The sequence below is a fragment of the Canis lupus genome, chromosome 38 (assembly GCF_011100685.1).
Source record: "Canis lupus familiaris isolate Mischka breed German Shepherd chromosome 38, alternate assembly UU_Cfam_GSD_1.0, whole genome shotgun sequence".
NCBI classification, from domain to species: Eukaryota; Metazoa; Chordata; class Mammalia; order Carnivora; family Canidae; genus Canis; species Canis lupus.
The window spans coordinates 22,439,670-22,458,585 of NC_049259.1; the positions used below are offsets into that span (position 1 = coordinate 22,439,670).

The window sequence follows — 18,916 nt, forward strand, 5'->3', positions numbered from 1 at the left end:
GGCAAATAATCCATTTAGATTCAAGAGGGATGGACCTGAAATTTCAAAGACTATAAGTCTGGGAAATCCATTTTTTTTTTTTTTTTTGGCCAAGTAATCTTATTTTTTTCTACTAATGTTTAGTAGATGGGCCAATGTAAAGGTGTAAGCAGTGACCTTATCATAAAGGGTGGAGCTTAGGATGTGGGAAATCTGATTTTTTGGCTTTGTGCTCTGAATGACTTTTATATATGACCTATTCTTCTCTCTTACGGCTTAAGAGGTGACTGAGATCAGAAATCCCCTGCAGACTTGGTGGGTTCCTACTAATTTTAACTTCTGGATTAATCAGGGTGACTCTTGTCTGGGAAACCAAAGGCAGATATTCTCTATCAGAGGACTTTAATCTTTTCTGTTCTTCTTTTTTTTTTTGGACATTAATCTTTTCAGAGCACTGACATCTCTGAGAATCCAACAGAAGCTATAGATCCTCTCCTCAGAAAACAGAACCAACTGCACATTCAACCAAAATAGTTCATTTCACTTCACTTCTTTTTTGTGCTCTCAGATATGGAGGCTTCCTGTTTTTGGCCTCAGACTCCACCCATGAGTTGCAGAGTGGTGGAGAGTTCAACTAGTGCTGTTCTTTAACTTTGGGCCATGATTTCAGGGGCTCTGGTCTTGAAACCTTTCTAGACTGGTTCTGGCCTGTCTCCAGCATTCCTGGGAAGTAACATGAACTCTCAAAGGTGGGAGTGCTGTCTGGCTCTGGAACATCTACTTCTACTTCACTTATTCCTGGCAACCAGCATTCAAGGTACTTTACGCAAGTCGTGTGCCTGCAATTGTGCACTGAAGGCACGGGTGAGATGGGAAAGGGGATATAGGGTGGGGCTCAGTCCTGAAAGTGGAGTGTGGTCTCCGGGCAGCAGATACTTCTATGCTGGTAGCAGGGCTGTGGTGAGCTGGGCAACCTTCCTGAGCCCTAAGAGAATCAGCCTCTCTCTCTTTTCCCAAGGGGTTATGACAAAAACAGGACCTCAGGGAGATGGGGGAGCAGGCTCCTTAGATTTAATTCCATGCTTTGTAGTCTGGGTCTAAGTAGAGGCCTGGGGTGCCTCATATCAAAGGAGGCCGCAGCATCTAGTTGTTAAGAGTTAAGGATCATTCCTCCGCCATGGCTGTTCCGGTCCCCCTCGTGTACAACTGTTCACCTTCCACTTCCTTTCTTTTCAGGTCAGCTGAGAAATGGGAGTTAAGCTATTGCCTTTTTCACCATTCCCCTTAAGAAATACTCAGGTCTTTTTCACGTCAGAGGCTTTAGTGCTCACTACTATGGAAAAAAAATGAGTAAAAATGAACAAGCACAGGGAACTAACACAGCATCATAAGATTCAGTGTAATTTTTAGGGAGAGGAGAGAGTCATGCTCAGTCATAGCCTCTTGATCACACCTGCAGGCCTCTCAGAGTGATAGTACTTTGGATCTGGTTGATGACTGTGTACATCTAGAGACACGATGGGAAATACTAATCCAAGTCTTGGGAAAGATAGTGCTGCTAAGAGAACCGGAATATATCAGGACTGGTATCTAAGTCTCTTCAGGCATAGATTATGCCTACAGATGGTCATCTTATCCCCAATTTATGACTTCCCCTCTATTAATCATATCCATTTACATTTAACTTTACTATTTGCCTCAGAAGAGGTGCTTTCTCTGTTATGGCTAGATTTTTTCTTCTGCCCAGGATTCACTGCACGGCCCTCTCCTTCTGCCCCTCCTTTAGGCTTTCATTTTTATGTGACTTCTTCCCTTAGACCTCCAGATTGTGATTGGTGCATTGCTTGAGTGTGTGTATCCTTGGAAGGATAGGAGGACAGAGACCGTGTACAGTGCTAAACTTAGCAGAGTGGCTGGAACATAGCCTGGGTTCAAGAAATAATTGTTAAATATACAAATGAATGACTTCAAAGAACTTTCTTTTGGGCTCTATGTCTAGATCTTTTTGGGGACCTAGTAGTTCTCTCCTCCCTGGTAAGGGGTACTTTTGTGGAAAAATTTGAGAAGCATTTTTAAATCTCTTCTTTCATTCCTCTTCAGGCTTGTTTCTCAGCTCTCTGATTTCAGGTATCCTCTACCCCTGGGCGTCTTCCCCGTCTGCCCACAGCACTTGGCAGAGTGCAGTGGAAGCAGCATGTACTGGGAAGCAGAAGACCTCTGTTCTGAGTTCTAGGCCATGGGATTTTCTATAAATCATAAATGCTTTCTGAGCCTCAGCTTTCTCAATTCTATAATGGGTATTATAATAATATGCTTCCCATTTCTTCAAGGGGTTATTATTTGGGTCAAATCAAATAAAGAGTGTAGAATTGTTTTTGCAAATGTAATACACATAATCTGAGAAGCTAAGACCCTGGGAAGGACATAAGTAAACTTTAGAGCCCAATGCTCCCTCTTTACCCCAGACATGAATTTTTATTTTTTTAGTATTATTTTTTTAAGACATGAATTTTTAGCAGCTTTTTAAACATCTCCACATTCTTCAAACATGTCCGAAATCTAACTCATTATCTTTGTTCTGGTTGTCTATTGCTGTGTAATAACCCACCAGAACTCTGCAGATTTAGATAATAATCACCTATTTTGTGCACAAATGTGGGGGTGGATTGTGCTCAGCGCCTTTGTATATCTCATGTGCATGCAACCAGATCATGGCGGGGCTTGGGGTGATCTCTGAGCCTTCTTCACTCATGTGGCTGGTGCGTAGGCTGAGCAATATCCAATAACTGTGTGTCTGGGCTTATTACATAGCAGCTGAAACTTCTGGTGTGAGTATACTGAGAGAAGTGGGCAAACACCGCATGGTGTTTTCTAATCGTGCTTTGTGAGTCATACTACTGCTGTATCCTGCTCCTGGAGGCCAGCCCCAAAGAGAGGGAACATAGAACCCACCTCTTGATGGAATGAGTGTCAAAAAATATGCAGACTTTAAAAAATATTATTGTAATTTACTGTTTATCTCTGTTTCCTTTCTCAGTACATGACATCTCTTTGTCCAATTACTGAAGCCAGAATTCTGGAAGTCATCCTCACTTCCTTTCTTTTCCTTGACTGTCATGTTCAGTGCGTAAGTTCTATTAATTATACCTTCAAAAAGTCTCTTAAACATATCTAATTCCACCAACCTTTCCTGCCAGATCAAACCACCTATTCTAAACCAAGACATTATTTTCTCCCATCAATTACCACAATACTTTCCTCTCCTGCTTAAAAGCTCTTTTTTTAAATTTTTACTCCATTCTTCTCTCTGTCTAGTATTTACCATACTGCTGTTGGTATACATTTTCTAAAATGGTTATCTGTTTATCTTCTTTTGAAAACTCTTCAGTGCTGACCGTGGTGAGCAAGAGTTCCAGCAGACAGTGAGCATAAGTTTGCACTGGATAATGTGGTCACTTCCTATTTTCCCCTGGTTGATGCTCTAATCACCTGAGATACTTCTCTTTCCTTAAATGGATCTTGCTTCTGTGGTCTCTGAGCACTTGATACTTTTATTCTCCCCTAGTTGGAGCACTGATTACTCCCAGTCCTCCTCTTTCCCTGGGTAATTTCTACTTATACTAATTTCTACTCACAGTTTCTATGGAAGCCACTCCTGACCCCTAAATTCAAGTGATGTGCTCCCTTAGTATTCCATACTTTCCTTATCCCAACACTTATTACCAATAGTGGAATCATCTGCTTGTATCCACTAGAATGGAAGCTCTCTCTAAGATAAGGAGATATATCTCTTTCACTCTTTTTGTTGTTGTTGTTAAAGATTTTATTTATTTATTCATGAGAGACACACAAAGAGAGGTAGAGTCATAGGCAGAGGGAGAAGCAGGCTCCCCACAGGGAGCCTGATGCAGGACTTGATCCCAGGACCCCAGGATCACGACCTGAGCCAAAGGCAGGTGCCCAACCACTGAGCCACCCAAGTGTCCCTATCTCTTTCACTGTATGTATGATGCCTACCACAGACCCTAGTCGACTGTAAGTGCTTACTCTACATCTATTAGAAGAGTGAATAAATGAATACATTGATGTATGTGTGTGTGTGTGTGTGTGTGTGTGTGTGTGTATGAATGGATAGATGGAGGAAAGGAAAAAGGGAAGGAGTGAGGAAGTTGTGAATCATTGTTTCAGTCAAGCTGGGATCTCAGCAAAGGATTTACCTCCTACTTCACTGAAAAAATGCAGAATGCCTCTCAATTTGTTGCCTACCACCTCTAAACTATAAACTTCTCTATATCCCCAAGTGTCTTTTCCACCCTCCCTTTTCCCTCAGAGCATGACGTATCTCCCCTTCCAGGCAAGACCTGGGCCATTAACTCTGCTCTGAGCTCCCTTCAGCCCAGTGCCGTTGATCACCTTCTTTCTCTTCCATGTCTCCTTCTCTACGGATACCTTCCCTTGACTTATCATAGCTGTCTTTTTCCTTCTTAAATAAAACTAAAAGATAAAACCAGAAACCTCTCTTTCTCTCTCTCTCTCTCTCTTTTTTTTCACCTGTCATGTCTCTCTACACAATGCCCTACCAATTTCTTTCCCATTCACACTGAAATGTCTTAGACTAGTTTACTTTTGTTTTCTCCTTTCTCACCTTCCATTGAATTCTTGACCCATTACAATCTGGCCAAGTAAAATCATTAGTCTTCCCATCTCAGGAAATAGTACTCTATTCTTCTTGCCACCCATGACAAAAATCTGGGGTCCTGATATCTATTGTCAGATTACTTCCTTAAGATAGGAGGCAGTTCACAATGGTGGCATAAGAATATCTTGAACTCATCTCCTCCCATGGACACAAATCTATGGCTATATATAGAACAATTCTGTCTGAAAAGAACCTGAGAATTAGCTGGACAGCTACTCTACAACAAAAGATAAAAAGGCTGTATCAAGGTGGTTAGGAGAGGCAGAGAACCAGTCTCACCCAAATCCCACCTTTGGCATGGTAACCCACCATGGGGAAGGGTTCTCACAAATATAGAACTCCTCCCTGAGGAACAAGGGCTTTTTGCTCTATATCAGGCACCTTAACCCTTGGAACCTGCCTTGGAGAGACAAGCCCTTCCCTAAATATCTAGCTTTGAAAACCAATGGAGCTTATATCCAGGAGAACCATAGGGCTGTAGGGAATGAAGATTCCATTCTTCAAGGGCTCACAAGCAGATTCACTCATTTTGCAACCCTGCACAAAAGCACAGCTTGAAAAGAGCCTATGTCAAATGTGAAGGAGAATAATTTGATGATCTTAAAGGGTCTGCTATAGGGACAAAAGCCTGTTGGGACTCTATCTAGGAATGGAGGTGCTGGTGGCTGTCATTTTTTACATTCTATCTCTAGCCTGCTAGTGCTGGTGGGCACCATTTTTGCACTCAGTTTAACCTGCTGCTGATGTAGCTCTACCCTTTCATGCTGCTTCCTCAGTGGGCTACTGTCCTGCTCCTTCCCACCTCCCATAGTCCCTCCAAACGAGCAGGTACACTCAGCTCACACAAGGGATGCCCCTTGAACATCCTTTCTGGTGGTTGGGGGGGGGATTGTGTTTCTGGGCTCTGTGGGTCTGAAGTAATTAGAGAGAGAGAGCAAGAGACAACCAAGAACTAGGGCAGGGGTAAATAATAAGATTCATCACCTACATAGGCCCACCCCTTCAATATTGGGAGAGGTAGTTGTTTTGCCAGACACAGAGAAATAAACAAAGAGAGTCAACCAAATGAGGAAAAGCAAGAATATATTCTAAATGAATGAATAAGACAAAATCCCAGAAAAAAGAACCTTAATAAAATGGAGATAAGTAATCTTTTTTTTTTTTTTTTGGAGATAAGTAATCTGATAAAGAGTTCTTTTTTTTTTTTTTTAGAGAGAGATTTTATTTATTTATTCATGAGAGATACACAGATAGAGGCAGAGGCATACACAGAGGAGAAGCAGGCTCCCCACGAGAACCCTAATGCAGGACTTAATCCCAGGATCATGCCCTGAGCCAAAGGCAGACACTCAACCCCTGAGCTACCCAGGCATCCCGAATAAAGAGTTCAAAGAATGGTCATAAAGATACTCACTGAATTCAGGAAAAGAATGGATGAACACAGTAAGAACTTCAACAAAGAGAAAATATAAGAAAGTACCAAACACAGAAGTCACAGAGCTGAAGAATGTGACAACTGAACTGCAAAATGTGCCAGAAGAGTTCAATAGCAGACTAGATGATGTGGAAGAAATAATTGGTGAGCTGGAAGACAGGTCAATGACACTAATATAAGCAGGGCAGCAAAAAGGTAAAAGAATTTTAAAAAGCAAAGATAGGAGCACCTGGGTGGTTCAATGGTTGAGCGCAAATGTCTCACTGGTAACGGTAAATACATATAGTAAAGGAAGCAGAATAACCACTTAGAAAGTTAGTATGAAGGTTAAAAGAGAAAAGTAGTAAAAAATAACTGTAACTGCAATAATTAGTTACGGGATGCACAAAAGAAAAAGATGCAAAATGTGACATCACAAACATAATATATGGTAAAGGGAGTAAAAATGCAGCATCTCAGAATGCAATCAAATTGAACTTCCTATCCACTTAAAGTAGACTGTTCTATATATAGCCTGTTACGTGTGAGCCTCATGACAAGCAAAAATCTCTAACAGATCCACAAAAGATAGTGAGAAGGGAATCTAAGCATAACACTGCAGAAAGTCATCAAACTAGACTTCTTGTGATCATTTTACAACGTATACAAATGTCGTGTTATTATGGCGTATACTTGAAACTAATATAATGTTGTATGTCAATCATACTTCAGTTTTAAATATTACTTAAAAAATTGTAAGGTTAGATAGTTGATTTCATCAGTGAGCTCTTGGTAACTCCGTATTCGTATCTTTAAAACTAATTTAAAAAAAACCCTAATATTAGTATCTTTAAAACATCTTTCCTTCCTTAATAGTTATACTAGAAACCATGTGACCTGATTTTAGAGTGATGACAACCTCTTTCACTTTCGTGGGTAGATTCTTTGGTATGAAACAATCACTTTCTTTGATCTGGTTCTGCCCCACTCTAATTTTGCTTTTCTACAGACAAGAAACAGGGCTAGACACAGCTGCTTCGTTTTCTATTGTAAACAGCACATAAACATAGTTTATTCTATGCATCCAGACTCATAACCAGATACTTCTTCCTGTTAGAATTAACTTTCTTTACACTTACTTCCCCTGCCTTCTAATGTATGCAATTGTTAGGAAGGCAAATCAAGATTTTGTCAATTTACTTTAAAAATGGAAATAATACATAAATATACTGTAGATAAGAAAGATATCAATTTATCTGAATTTAGTAGACAATTAGCAGACAAAACCACCATCTTGATACCCCAAATTGTATTACTTCGTTTCCGCATTAACTTTGCAATCTATATTAGCAAAATTAAGCCATATTTCTCTTTAATTTGTGAATGAACTATAGAATTCTTTCAGAAGACTAGAATATCTTTTATCCCTCTTTAAACGGTCAATCAAGCGTTCTTTCTACTGCTTCTATATTCAGGTTTATGTTGCTTTTCCAGGCCACCCTTTCATTAAATATTTAAAAATAAATTTCACTCTTCCATTTTCTGTTTTCAAGCACGATCTTGGCCCATTTGAGGCTGCTGGATTTATATTTTTTTATTTTTATATTTTAAAAAGGTTTCTTTTAGCTGTTTTGCATTGACTTTTGATATCTGAAAATTTCGATGCCATATTCAACATACTTTTATGTTGTTGGGTTTGGGTTTTGGTGATTTTGTTTTGTTTTGTGTTTTGTTTTGTTTTCGTTTTTGTTTTTGTTTTTTTTGGATTTCCTGGGCACCTCTTCCACTGACACTCTGCTTTCTTTGTCATAATAGTCATTTTTCATTCATTTATTATTATTATCAAGATCCAGCCATAAAACAGGGTTCTGCTGGCCAGGTTTGGGCACATTTTCATATTGAAGAAACACAGTTCATTGGTCATAGGTAATTAAACAATAACTCAAATTTCTTCTTATCATCTCTCAAAAGATGTTAAAGGAAATCTAATTTGTAAACTACAGCAACACTTCCTACACCCAACTTCCCTGTCCTCTTTAGTCTTCTCAAACCATCTTATCCATCTACTGCCTGGACAGTCTTACTCTTTTGAGCCCCAATGTGCTAGCACCCCTATTTCCTAAACCAGCTTGAGTGGTCTTGGTGTTTGCTTATCTACTCTTTTCCTTCCTGCTTCATCAGTTCAAACTGATCTTAAGAAGCAAGAGAGAGGGAGAAGCTGAGTGGAAAGTAAAAATATGAAAAATATTTTTGACTAGCAGGAGGTCATGAGAAGAAAAAGACTGGGAGCACTAATGTATACATTTTGTCACTGTCATCCATTCATTCGTTGTCTGCTTAATACTAAATGTCAACTGAGTATTGTAGGGATTCAAAATTGAGCAAGACATTGTCTTTGCCTTTGAGAAACTCACAAAATCAGTGACTGTGTGTCTGCATAGTTTCTCCCTGCCCCTCACACTAAATTTTGAAGTTCACTTGAGTATGTTGAGGACACCCTTGACAAACATATCTCCTTGTCCTTGTAAAGCAGATTCCATTCTCTCAAGGAGAAAGGGTGCAAGGTACAACTGGGCCTGGATCATAACTGGGGTTTGTGTGCTCTGTATCCTTCACTCTTTCTCATTGGATGCATCCTTCTTTCTCCCTCCCCAAGGAAGCTTTAGCGAGGTTCTCTGTCCTGGTAGAGGTGCTGGGATCTCTTTCTCATCACCAACATGTCCTAGACCAGTGACATGGTTTTGTGCTATACTTTGTGCATACTGACATCCTTTATTTTTAGACCATTAAATTTAAGTGAAAGCTGATTCAGGAGCTGCTACAATTTTTTGGATTTTAGGCTCTTTCTTTCATATTCTTCAATCTTTCAGATTCTCATATAGACATCCATTTCTAAAAAAATATATCATTAGTCTAGTCCTTATTTTGTCACTGTTTTGGTCTAATAAAATAAGTTCAACAGCCAATTGTTAAACATCTTAATAACTTAGGCATAGTACTAGGTGTATGGATACAAAAAATAATGTCGGTAATAATAATAATAAAACAATACATGACATTGAATAGTTACTAATCTTCCAAGTATTATTCTAAGCACTTTATTTGTATTAATTGACTATTTGTATTAAGTTATATTCTAAGCATTTTATTAATATAACTCTGTATTGGAGTTCTTCAGAGAACCAGGGCAAATAGACTATATATAAATGTATAGAAAGAGGTTTATTGTGAGGAATTGTCTCATGCAATTATTGAAGCATAACCCATACTATGTATTTCTCTGTATTGCGAAGTCTCACAATCTTCCATCTACATGCTTGTGGCACAGAGAAGCCAGTGGTGGAGTTTCAGTCTAAATCTGTAAGACTAAGAACCAGGGGGCCCAATGGTGTAAGTCATTGTCCAAGTCCAAGAACCAGGAGCATGAATGTCCAAGGGTAGGAGAAGATAGATATTTCAGCGCAAGCAAAGAGCAAATTTGCTCTTCATCTGCTTTTTTGGTTTTTTTGGGCCCTCATTGGATTATGGTGCCCACCACATTGGTAAGGGTGATCATCTTTACTCAGTTTACCAATTCAAATGTGAATCTCTTCCAGAAACACCCTCATAGACACATCCAGAAATAATGTTTTACAGCTGTCTGGGCATTGCTTAGCCCAGGCAAATTGACACATAGACTTAACCGTCACAAAGTCTAAGATATAGTTGCCAAAACAAAGACAGAGCCATTAGGTAACATGCTCAAGTTGACATAGCTAGCAAGTGGTAGAGCCAGGATTTGAACTGAGGCAGTCTGATTCCAGAACCCATGCTCTTAACCATCACAGTATAATGGAAAATGAATTAGATTCCCAGGAGTCATTTCAAGTTTATAGTCTGGTGGCAGAAGAAGGTAGTAGACATTAAACAGATCACTTCAGTATACCATGATTCCTAAGATACAGGCATGCGTAAGATGTGCACAAAGGAGTGGTTCACTGTGGGTTGTGCTATCTTCCTGGGCATATGTTGGAGAGTCTGCCAAGGATGACTTAGGCCAGTAGTTCTCAGCCCGAATGGGGGTGGGATGTTTGGCAATATCTGGAGACATTTTGATTGTCATGTCTGGAGATGTGCTACTGATACCTAGTGGGCAGAGGCCAGGAATGCTGCTGAACATCCTTCAATGCACGTGGACAATTCCTACAACAGGGAATTATCTAGCCTAAAATGTCAATAGTGCCAAGGTGGAAGAACACTGATCTGGACTGTCTGTTGTCACTACTTCTATTAATTGACATGGAAGCAGCACCGTGCCCTACCCCCATGCCCACGCCTCAATCTCCAACGTTTACTGAATTCCCGATCAAGGGCCAGGCCTCCGGTGAAGACTGTACTTACTGCTTCTAAGCAGAAACCCTTTCTCTCTCCCCTGTCCCACCAGCTCAGGCCTCTGCTGCTGGGCCATGCTCCCTTCTCCAAGACGGCTCTCACTCTCATTGGCAGGTCATTCACAACGTCAGATGATCGCCGTCTCTGGCAGCAACGTGAGCCTACACATCTCCAATTTGCCTGCTCTCTCCAGGGTCACCTGGTTTTACACCGCCAACCAGAAGATTGTAGAATGGGAGTCCAACAGGACTAACTTCTTCAATTCTAAGTTTAAGAACAGAGCTAGTCTTGATGAAAGCTATGCACTATGCATCTACAAGGTCCAGAAAGAGGACAGCAGCACCTACATCCTGAGGGTGCTGAAGGACTCTGGAAAAGAGGAGGACTGGACTATCTCACTGGAGGTACTTGGTGAGTTTGGGGAGTCCCACTCAGGGCCCCGGATGGACCACTGGGAGGTTTCCTAGGTCTCATGGAGGCTTTCTCTGGGAGGAGGAAAGAGAAATCTAAGGACAGGCTTAGTTCATTTCTCCTGGAGCCAATTCCTCTGGGGAGTGAGCCTGGGCCAGCAGAGCCCAAATTGATAGCCTTGGGACCTTTACGTCTTCTGACCTTAGTGAGTCTCAGATGTGAAGAGAGGGAAAACCATAGAAATGACTTCCTCTCTATTCTCTTCATGCTTTCCTCTGATCAACCCTGTGAGCTCAGTTCTGTGCTCATCTTAATAATATACATGAACCCAGACTTCATCAGATTTAGGGAAAAAAGTGACAAGAGACAGAGGATAGGGCAGGAGCTGTTAAAGGAAGTTTTTTTTTTTTTTTCCCTACCTTTCAGAATGGATAGGACAGAAACTTCCACTTGTAGTTCCAGCCTAACTTGTATATGTGGAATAAAGACTAGGATTATACTTGGGATCAGATAGATCTGGGTTAAAAACCTTGGTTACTAGCTCACTTACTTGCTGTGTGACTTTGAAGAAAGATCGTTAACATCTTAACATCTTTGTGCCCATATTAGGTAAGTTCTTTTGATGGCAAGTAACAGAAGCCAATTTGATGTAAATTTAGCAAAAAAAAAAAAAAGAGGGGGGAAGTCTATTAAAGAAACTAGAACTAGAATTATTTTAAAGCAATTCAAGGAACTTAGAAGAGTTAGGAAGGGTTGAACAGGAGGAAGAATGAAAACCAGGGCCAGCCCGGAATCCCTAGCTTCAGGAATCTGTGGACTGTGCCTCTGGATCCCTGCCATTTACATGACTTACCTCTGAAAGCCCAGACTTTTGTAACTCTTGGTTTAAATTAGCAGAATTTAAAGACAGAAACTGATTGAACCAACTTGGTTCAGGTATGTGTATCTGATTGAAATATTTGTGGCTCAAAGGGTCAGGTGATAACACAGAAACGTGGTGCTTGAGGACGCCTCTGTGGCGTTGAGGTAGGCAAAAACTAGAGAAGAGAGGCAGGGCAGACCGAGACAGGTATCTCCCTGAGAGCTGCGGGGCTCCCATATTATGAGGATAATTATATCTTCCTTTTAGGATGTCCTCCTCGCAAAGGGGCCATGCTAATCTTCTCTGTATCGTTCTATTTTTAGTATATGTGCCACGAGTGAGCACTTCCTTTTTTTTTTTTTAAATTTTTTTTTTTAATTTTTATTTATTTATGATAGTCACAGAGAGAGAGAGAGAGAGGCAGAGACACAGGCAGAGGGAGAAGCAGGCTCCATGCACCGGGAGCCTGACGTGGGATTCGATCCCGGGTCTCCAGGATCGCGCCCTGGGCCAAAGGCAGGCGCTAAACCACTGCGCCACCCAGGGATCCCGAGTGAGCACTTCCTTTTAGGATGTTATGAGAATCAAAGTAGGTAATTGGAATGAAACATCAAAAAGTGAAAATGAGAGGTTTTTTCCAAACCAAATAATTTTATCACGCAATTTCCTCTTACCAGATAATTACCAAAAAATACAAATACAAAATCTCTAGAAAATACTCAGAATATATCTGTAATCCTCTTTCTTCTCTAAAACAGTGGAAATGAAGAGTGTCTTATACAATCAGGTCCCACCCTCTCAATGGCTCCAAGGCTGGAGGCCTCTTCTCACATATTTCCTCCAAGTCACATGGCCTGAAAATTCCTGGGAAAAGGAAAAGATTCAAAGTCTCATATGGTGGTGTTAAGAAAAGCCCAAATTTGTATCATTTACCAATTTCTGGTAAATACTCCCATCACAGCCAGCTCCAAGGCGCTAATGATTTCACAATTAGCTTGTAACATTTCTGAATATTTGAAATTCCACAAGCTGGTGTGATGTAAGCACACCTTCCTGAAGTAAGACCCTTAGGATGGGATTAGCAGAAAGCTCATTCTTCAGCATCACCCTTGAATTTCTGATAGTTCAGAGGGGGTATCGTAGAGCCAGACACCCCGGTTGGCTCAGTGAATCCCATCCATAAAGCACCGAGTGTGTGCTGCTCTCCGTGTGAAATGTGGAAGACAGAAGCATGAGAGGTGAGGCCATAGGAAATGGCAGAAAATAGAAAAAACTTGCCCAATCTAAGCACGCACGCAGGGGAAGTCCAGTAATCTGAGGGGATTTCACATAGGAGGCGGGTCTAGGGCTCTGGAGGCGGAGCTTCCCCCACCTCCCACACGCAGGCAGCCAGAGGCCAGCTATGATCTGGTCAAGGCTCTGGCACATTTAATCCTTGACACCAGAGCAGTACTGATTCTGCAGGTGTTTTACTCACGGCCAGATTGAAAAGTCGCCAGAGGGTTTCAGGTAAAGTGGCCCCAGGAAAGGAAGGAGCAGATGCTGGGATTCTGTTTCATCCCATCTGGTGGCAGGATGACAGCAGTGATGACCCTGTGAGCTCCGACATGCATATGACACTTGCACCCTGCAAGAAGCACTTCCCCATGGGCGATGCCATTTTCTCTTACTAACATTGGGCTATGAGGTAGAGTCCGTGTACTCCTGAGAAGGAAATTCAAGGGGTTAATGATCTTGATAACGTCACTCCATGAGAGCCACGTCCCAGACTGAGGCTGGTCTCACTCCAAAGCTACTGACTTGTCCTTTGTGTCTCATGACTGCTCCATCCATCCATCCATCCATCACCCATCCATCCATCATCCATCCATCCTTTCATCGGATGCTTACAGATTCCTATCCGGCTCGCGCTGTGCTAAACCCTGAGATACCAAAGTCAACAGACACAATGCTGTTCATCACAGATGACGTGGGGACTACATGAGGTTTTTCTCCAGATTCCAGGAAAGGGCTTTGCCATGTGCAGGGTATACTTCTTACCCCAGGACTCTGGCTGAATCTGAGCCCAAGAGCTCTGGATGGACAGACAGGCCAAGGTGCCAACTGTGGGCCAGGTGCAGGAGAAGGAGCCTCAGGTAGCTCAGACAGCTGGATACCAAGTCTGACCCCAAGAGATCTCTGAGGCTCTTTCTGACCTGTAGGCATAGACCCATTTTGTTTCTGGGTGTATGGCTCCCCCTCCTGGATCCATTTTAGCTTCACCCTCAAGGAGCAGCCCTTCCAGTGTGAACCTCCAGAGGTCAAAGCTGCTCACTAGCTCCCCCTGTGGGGGTGCCTTCTCCATGACACAACTTTCCGCAGCACTCCGCGCTCCTCCCTACCTCCCTTGATATTTTGTTGGCTAAATGTTCAAAGCGTAAGTGCCTTATAAATGCATAAACCCATTGTCTCATCTTACAACATCTTCCTCATCTTCAGATCCTGTACGTAAACCTGGCATCAAAATTCAGACGTTACAGGAGGTGAACAATAGCTGTCATCTGAAACTGTCATGTGAGATCTCAGGCCAATCAGCAAACTACACCTGGTATGGGAACTCAGGGCCCTTGCCCACAGATCTCCAGAGTCCTGTGCTTGAAATTACTGTTTACCGACAAAATTTTTCCAGCTATTACACCTGCCAAGCCAGCAATCCTGTGAGCAGCAAGAATGACACCATCTACTTCAGCTCACTGTGTAAACTAGGTAAAGGATGCTTACAAGGAGTTGGGCGTGGGGGTGGGGAGTGCAGGTATGGGGTAATTCGTTTTCTTTTGAATGAAATGAATGAAGAAAGGTATGAGGATCCTATTCAGCCTCCTGCTCAGATGGAGGATCCCAAAGGCGTCTGTGAGACCTGAGAGACTCAGGTCCTACCCCTGGCTCTGCTCCCACCCCTCAGCAAGCTTACTTGGCTTTTGTGGAGCTCATTGTCCTCACCTGGGAGGGCAGCTGGCTCTCCTCCCCTGGTCTAACAGTGCATGGTCCTAGAATCTGAGGCCCCGGTAATTGTAGGACAATCGGAGCTGTCAGTGTTGAGCAGGGGAGAAGCACAGGTGGAAGAGCAGACCAGACACAGTTGAGCGGGTGCATGAGGAGGTTTCTAGCAGAAAGCTTAAATCAGCAAAGGAAAGAAAGGCCAAGTAGATGAGCACAAGCAAGAACGAGTAGTGAACAGGAGTGAAGGTCTTATCCTAAGGTAGGGACTCTGCTCTTTAGAAAGGCAGACTCTGGGTTTCATGTTTCAGCTTCTTTCTCTAGGGAGGACCCACTCATCTGAGCATCACTCCTGGCCCTCTGTCAAGCCTACACAGGTCCTATTGTGGGATAATCAGGATTGGGCAGTAAGCTCATAGGTTTTAGAGTCCGGTGTTTGGGGTTAATCCTGGGATTGACACTGAATAGCTAAGCAAGTGACTTTAGCTTCTCCAAGTCCATGTCCTTCTCCAAGTTGTTTCCTTAAATAACAGACAAAGTAGTAATCCTCATCTCATGCCGTTATAAGGACTAAATGAGGCAGTACGGATACCCTACCTAGAACAGTGCCTGACAAGTCTTCAATGAATGGTACTTAAATTAGAACAGTTCCTTCAATTCTGCAGACACTAGGGGGGGGACCCTCAATAAATTTGGATTATTATCTCCAGCATTCTGGGTCTTGTACTTTCCATACCCCGGAAACCACATCCCTGAGGATACATATCCATATCCTTCCAGAATAAGTCATACCTGTGGTGCCAGCGCTTACTTGAGTTCCCCGTCATGCCAGTCGTCAGGGACCATAGCCCCAGAGACATTGCTCTTTCCTGGTCTTCCTGGACCCGTCCACTGTCCCACCTGTGCTAATTTCTTCACCTGTGCTCCCACATGTGGACTATGGAAACTGTACACTCGTCTTTATTCTTCCCACCCGACTGGCCATGCCTCTTCTCGTCTCTCCTGCCATCACTGACCTGATGTGACAGTTTGGTGTCTGACCATGACACCACCTTCAAATCAACACCACATCCTGAGATCCAGCAAAAAGAAGAGACACGGTCCCCTGTCCTTTATAAAATGAGGGCGACTGCTCATCTGCAAAGAGGATGAAAACAGTAACATGGCCCTTTTTTGGGGAGGGCTGAACCAATCTTGTCACTTTCCAGCCACCCACTGTATCCTAGAAAGGCGCCCCTAATTTCCCTTCCCCACTTTATCACTGTTCCCTTTTTGTTCTTATTTTCTGCTGCCTCTCCTGTCCTGTCCTCCCTCTCCTCTGTTCTTACCCCTTCTCTCTCCTCCCTTCCTATCTGTCTTCCTCTTCCCTTTTTCTCTCTTGATATAGATGGGACGTGGGGTGGAGAATGGAGAGGGAAAGTAGCCTTTTCCTTCCTAAAGTCAAGTCATCTAAGTGTTTGGAGTTTTATTGTTCTTTCAGCCAAATCCTCTGGAGTAGCTTGGATTGCAACATGGCTAATAGTCATGGTACCCATTGTTCCTGGCCTCCTATGGACCTGAGATGAGCTCTGCTAACTCCAGAGTGGAACTTCAAGATGATTGGGTCTTGCCTTCATCGTAACCATGCTGTGAACCAACGCAGGTGCTCTGACTACGTGGGATGGCAGAAAGTGTGCTGTTGCATCTACCAGGATTTTCAAATCAACTCTTTAAAAAGTACAGCTAATGTTTTATTTCACATCCCCTACTTGTTTTCCAGCACACATACACAGATACACATGCATCCCTCCCACCAAAAGTTGTGATCACACTATGCAACATTTTCTCATTTGAATAAATATTTGATATGACCCTCAACATCAAACTGTCAGACAATGTCTGCTCCATTGGCCTGGACAATCAAGATGCAAAGAGCCAGGGTGCCTAGGTGGCTCAGGGGTTGAGCGTCTGCCTTTGGCTCAGGGCGTGATCCCGGGGTCCTGGGATCGAGTCCCACATCGGGCTCCCCTCGGGGAACCCATTTCTCCCTCTGCCTGGGTCTCTGCCTCTCTCTGTGTGTCTCTCATGAATAAATAAATAAACAAAACAAAACCACAAAGGGGAAGGGCCTGGGACCATAGGCTCCTATGCGTTTGTGTGTCTGGCAGTTAACTTGTGCCGTCTCTGTCTCTTGCTCCCCCATCCATGCCAAGTCTCCTGGGGTCCCAGCTCCTCCCTGCCCTAAGTTCTGGCCTCTCTGAGGAGCATGCTCTTCAGGTTTCCTGTGAATATGTTGTCAGGCTTACACCTCAGGAGTGAGCATGCAGCTTTACCACATAAAAAGAGTCCCTCAAGCCTTTCCTGGGGAGCTGAGCACCCCCACTCCCTTTGTGGGCAACTCTTCAAGTCCTACCTGTGCCACAGGATCTAATAAAACTATCAAACGGACAAAATGTTCTCACCAGAGTCTCCCTTTACAGGAAGGTAGGAGCCCCCAGGCCCAGCAGTGAGAGCACACCGGGGGTTCTGCTGTGTGTTGCCCTCCTCCAGGGCTTTCATGGGTCTGGAGCTGAGCGGGCCCCTCCAGCACGTGTTCCCCCTCCAGGGAACTATTCCCACCACAGATCACTTTTCCTCTGCACCAAAACAGCCTTCCTTGCTATCCAGCCCTTCCCACAGAACACACTTTGTGCTCATCAAACTCTCATTCTCCTCCTGGGCTGTTCTTGTTAATTGTATGTGTCAGTTTGACTGGGCAGCAGAGGTGACTGGGTGTTGGGTCCAACGTTATTTTTTTTTAAAGATTTTATTTATTTAAAAAAAAAGATTTTATTTATTTATTCATGATAGACACACAGAGAGAGGGAGAGAGAGCCAGAGACACAGGCAGAGGGAGAAGCAGGCTCCATGCAGGGAGCCTGACGCAGGACTCATCCCGGGACTCCAGGATCGCGCCCTGGGCCAAAGGCAGGCACCAAACCGCTGAGCCACCCAGGGATCCCCTGGGTCCAACGTTATTCTGTGTGTGTTTGTGAGGGTTTCCTGGATAAGATTAACATTTGAGTCAGTAGCCTGAGTAAAGCAGATTATCCACTGTAATGTGGGTGGGCCTCATCTGATCAGGTGAAGGTGTGCGTAAGCTCACCCTCCCACAAGTACAGAAGAATTCCTTCTGCCTGACTGCTTTTGAGCTGGGACATTTGGGGGTTTTTTTCTGCCTTCAGATGTCATCAGCAATCCTGGGTCTCCAGTCTGATGACTCTGATCTTGGGACTTGTCAGCCTCCATAACTGCATGAGCCAATCCCTTATAATAAATCTTTTATGTGTGTGTGTGTGTGTGTGTGTGTGTGTGTGTGTGTATCTCCTATTGGTCTGTTTCTCTGGAGAACCCTGACTAACACATGGGCCAATAGAAAAGCTACTTTCTCAGTTCCCTTTCCACTTAGTTGGGGCCATGTGACTGGATTTAGCCAACAGAAAATGCACGGAACTGATGGGCCAGGAAGTGAGGAAGTGTGAGAAGTGGAGCCACATAATGCAAGGGGCCTGCGTCCAAGCCATTGCATGGAAGGCAGCTGCCTGGTCAACACTGAACTTGCATAAGGAGGTTTGGGTTTTGTTTGTTATCACAAGACGGCCTGGACTCCCTAAGACTCCCCCATCCCCTTCAGTCCAGTCTGTGGTCCTGTCCTAGCCTCACCTCCAATCAGCTTGCACCTTCCAAGGGGACCGTTTAGGTATCTTTTCTACTCGTAGTGTCCTTCCCTTTTCCCTCGCCTTTTCTTGGCAGAAGAGGAAAATTTCTTGAGGGGACATGCTCGCACGCACGCGCGCGCGCACACACACACACACAAATGGACTCAAAGAGCATTTCTAGGGGAAAGCAGTAAGAGGAAAGAAATGTCACTTTATATCACAAATAAGCACGGGCCTTGGCTGCTAAGGAACAGGGACACCTCTCCAGGCATCATGTTTCCATTGGATCTAGTTACTTGAAGACCAGAGGCAAATACCACCTTGGAGAGCTCAGGCCACTGGCACCAACTGTTCCCTGCCTCCTCCGCTCAGGGCAGTGCCAAATGCATAAATTGTCGGGCTTAGTCCAGAATGAAAATATGGGCCCCTTGTTCAAAAAGCAAGAAAATAGTGCCACTAAATGTACTAAAATATAAAGCTTTTTCCCTTTATTCCCTCAGCTTTTCTGTACTTGGTATGATTTTTAA

At 43.4% G+C, this 18,916-nt stretch overlaps 1 protein-coding gene and 1 non-coding gene across 3 annotated transcripts; one reads left to right on the forward strand and one right to left on the reverse strand.

Annotated features, from left to right (window-relative positions):
* The first annotated feature begins 570 nt into the window (after window positions 1-570).
* CD48 (CD48 molecule) lies at window positions 571-16,576 on the forward strand. Of its 2 annotated transcripts, XM_038586331.1 has the most exons (5): window positions 777-796; window positions 3,017-3,106; window positions 10,578-10,874; window positions 14,215-14,481; window positions 16,193-16,576. In XM_038586331.1, the coding sequence occupies exons 3-5, from the start codon at window positions 10,595-10,597 to the stop codon at window positions 16,270-16,272; spliced, it is 627 nt and encodes a 208-aa protein (XP_038442259.1). In that variant the 5' UTR covers window positions 777-796; window positions 3,017-3,106; window positions 10,578-10,594; the 3' UTR covers window positions 16,273-16,576. The 2 variants fall into 2 exon arrangements, with proteins under 2 accessions (XP_038442258.1, XP_038442259.1); XM_038586330.1 differs by lacking the exon at window positions 3,017-3,106 and having other exon boundaries at window positions 571-796.
* LOC119868095 lies at window positions 11,976-12,081 on the reverse strand. The gene has a single exon (XR_005385865.1). It is a non-coding gene; the product is annotated as a U6 spliceosomal RNA (small nuclear RNA).
* Window positions 16,577-18,916: the final 2,340 nt, after the last annotated feature.

Coding starts and splice junctions, on each gene's coding strand:
- CD48 (XM_038586330.1), top strand. CDS start 715: ATGAACTCTCAAAGGTGGGAGTGCTGTCTGGCTCTGGAACATCTACTT. Junction 797..10,577: donor CCTGGCAACCAGCATTCAAG/GTACTTTACGCA, acceptor TCTCATTGGCAG/GTCATTCACAACGTCAGATG. Junction 14,482..16,192: donor CAGCTCACTGTGTAAACTAG/GTAAAGGATGCT, acceptor TTGTTCTTTCAG/CCAAATCCTCTGGAGTAGCT.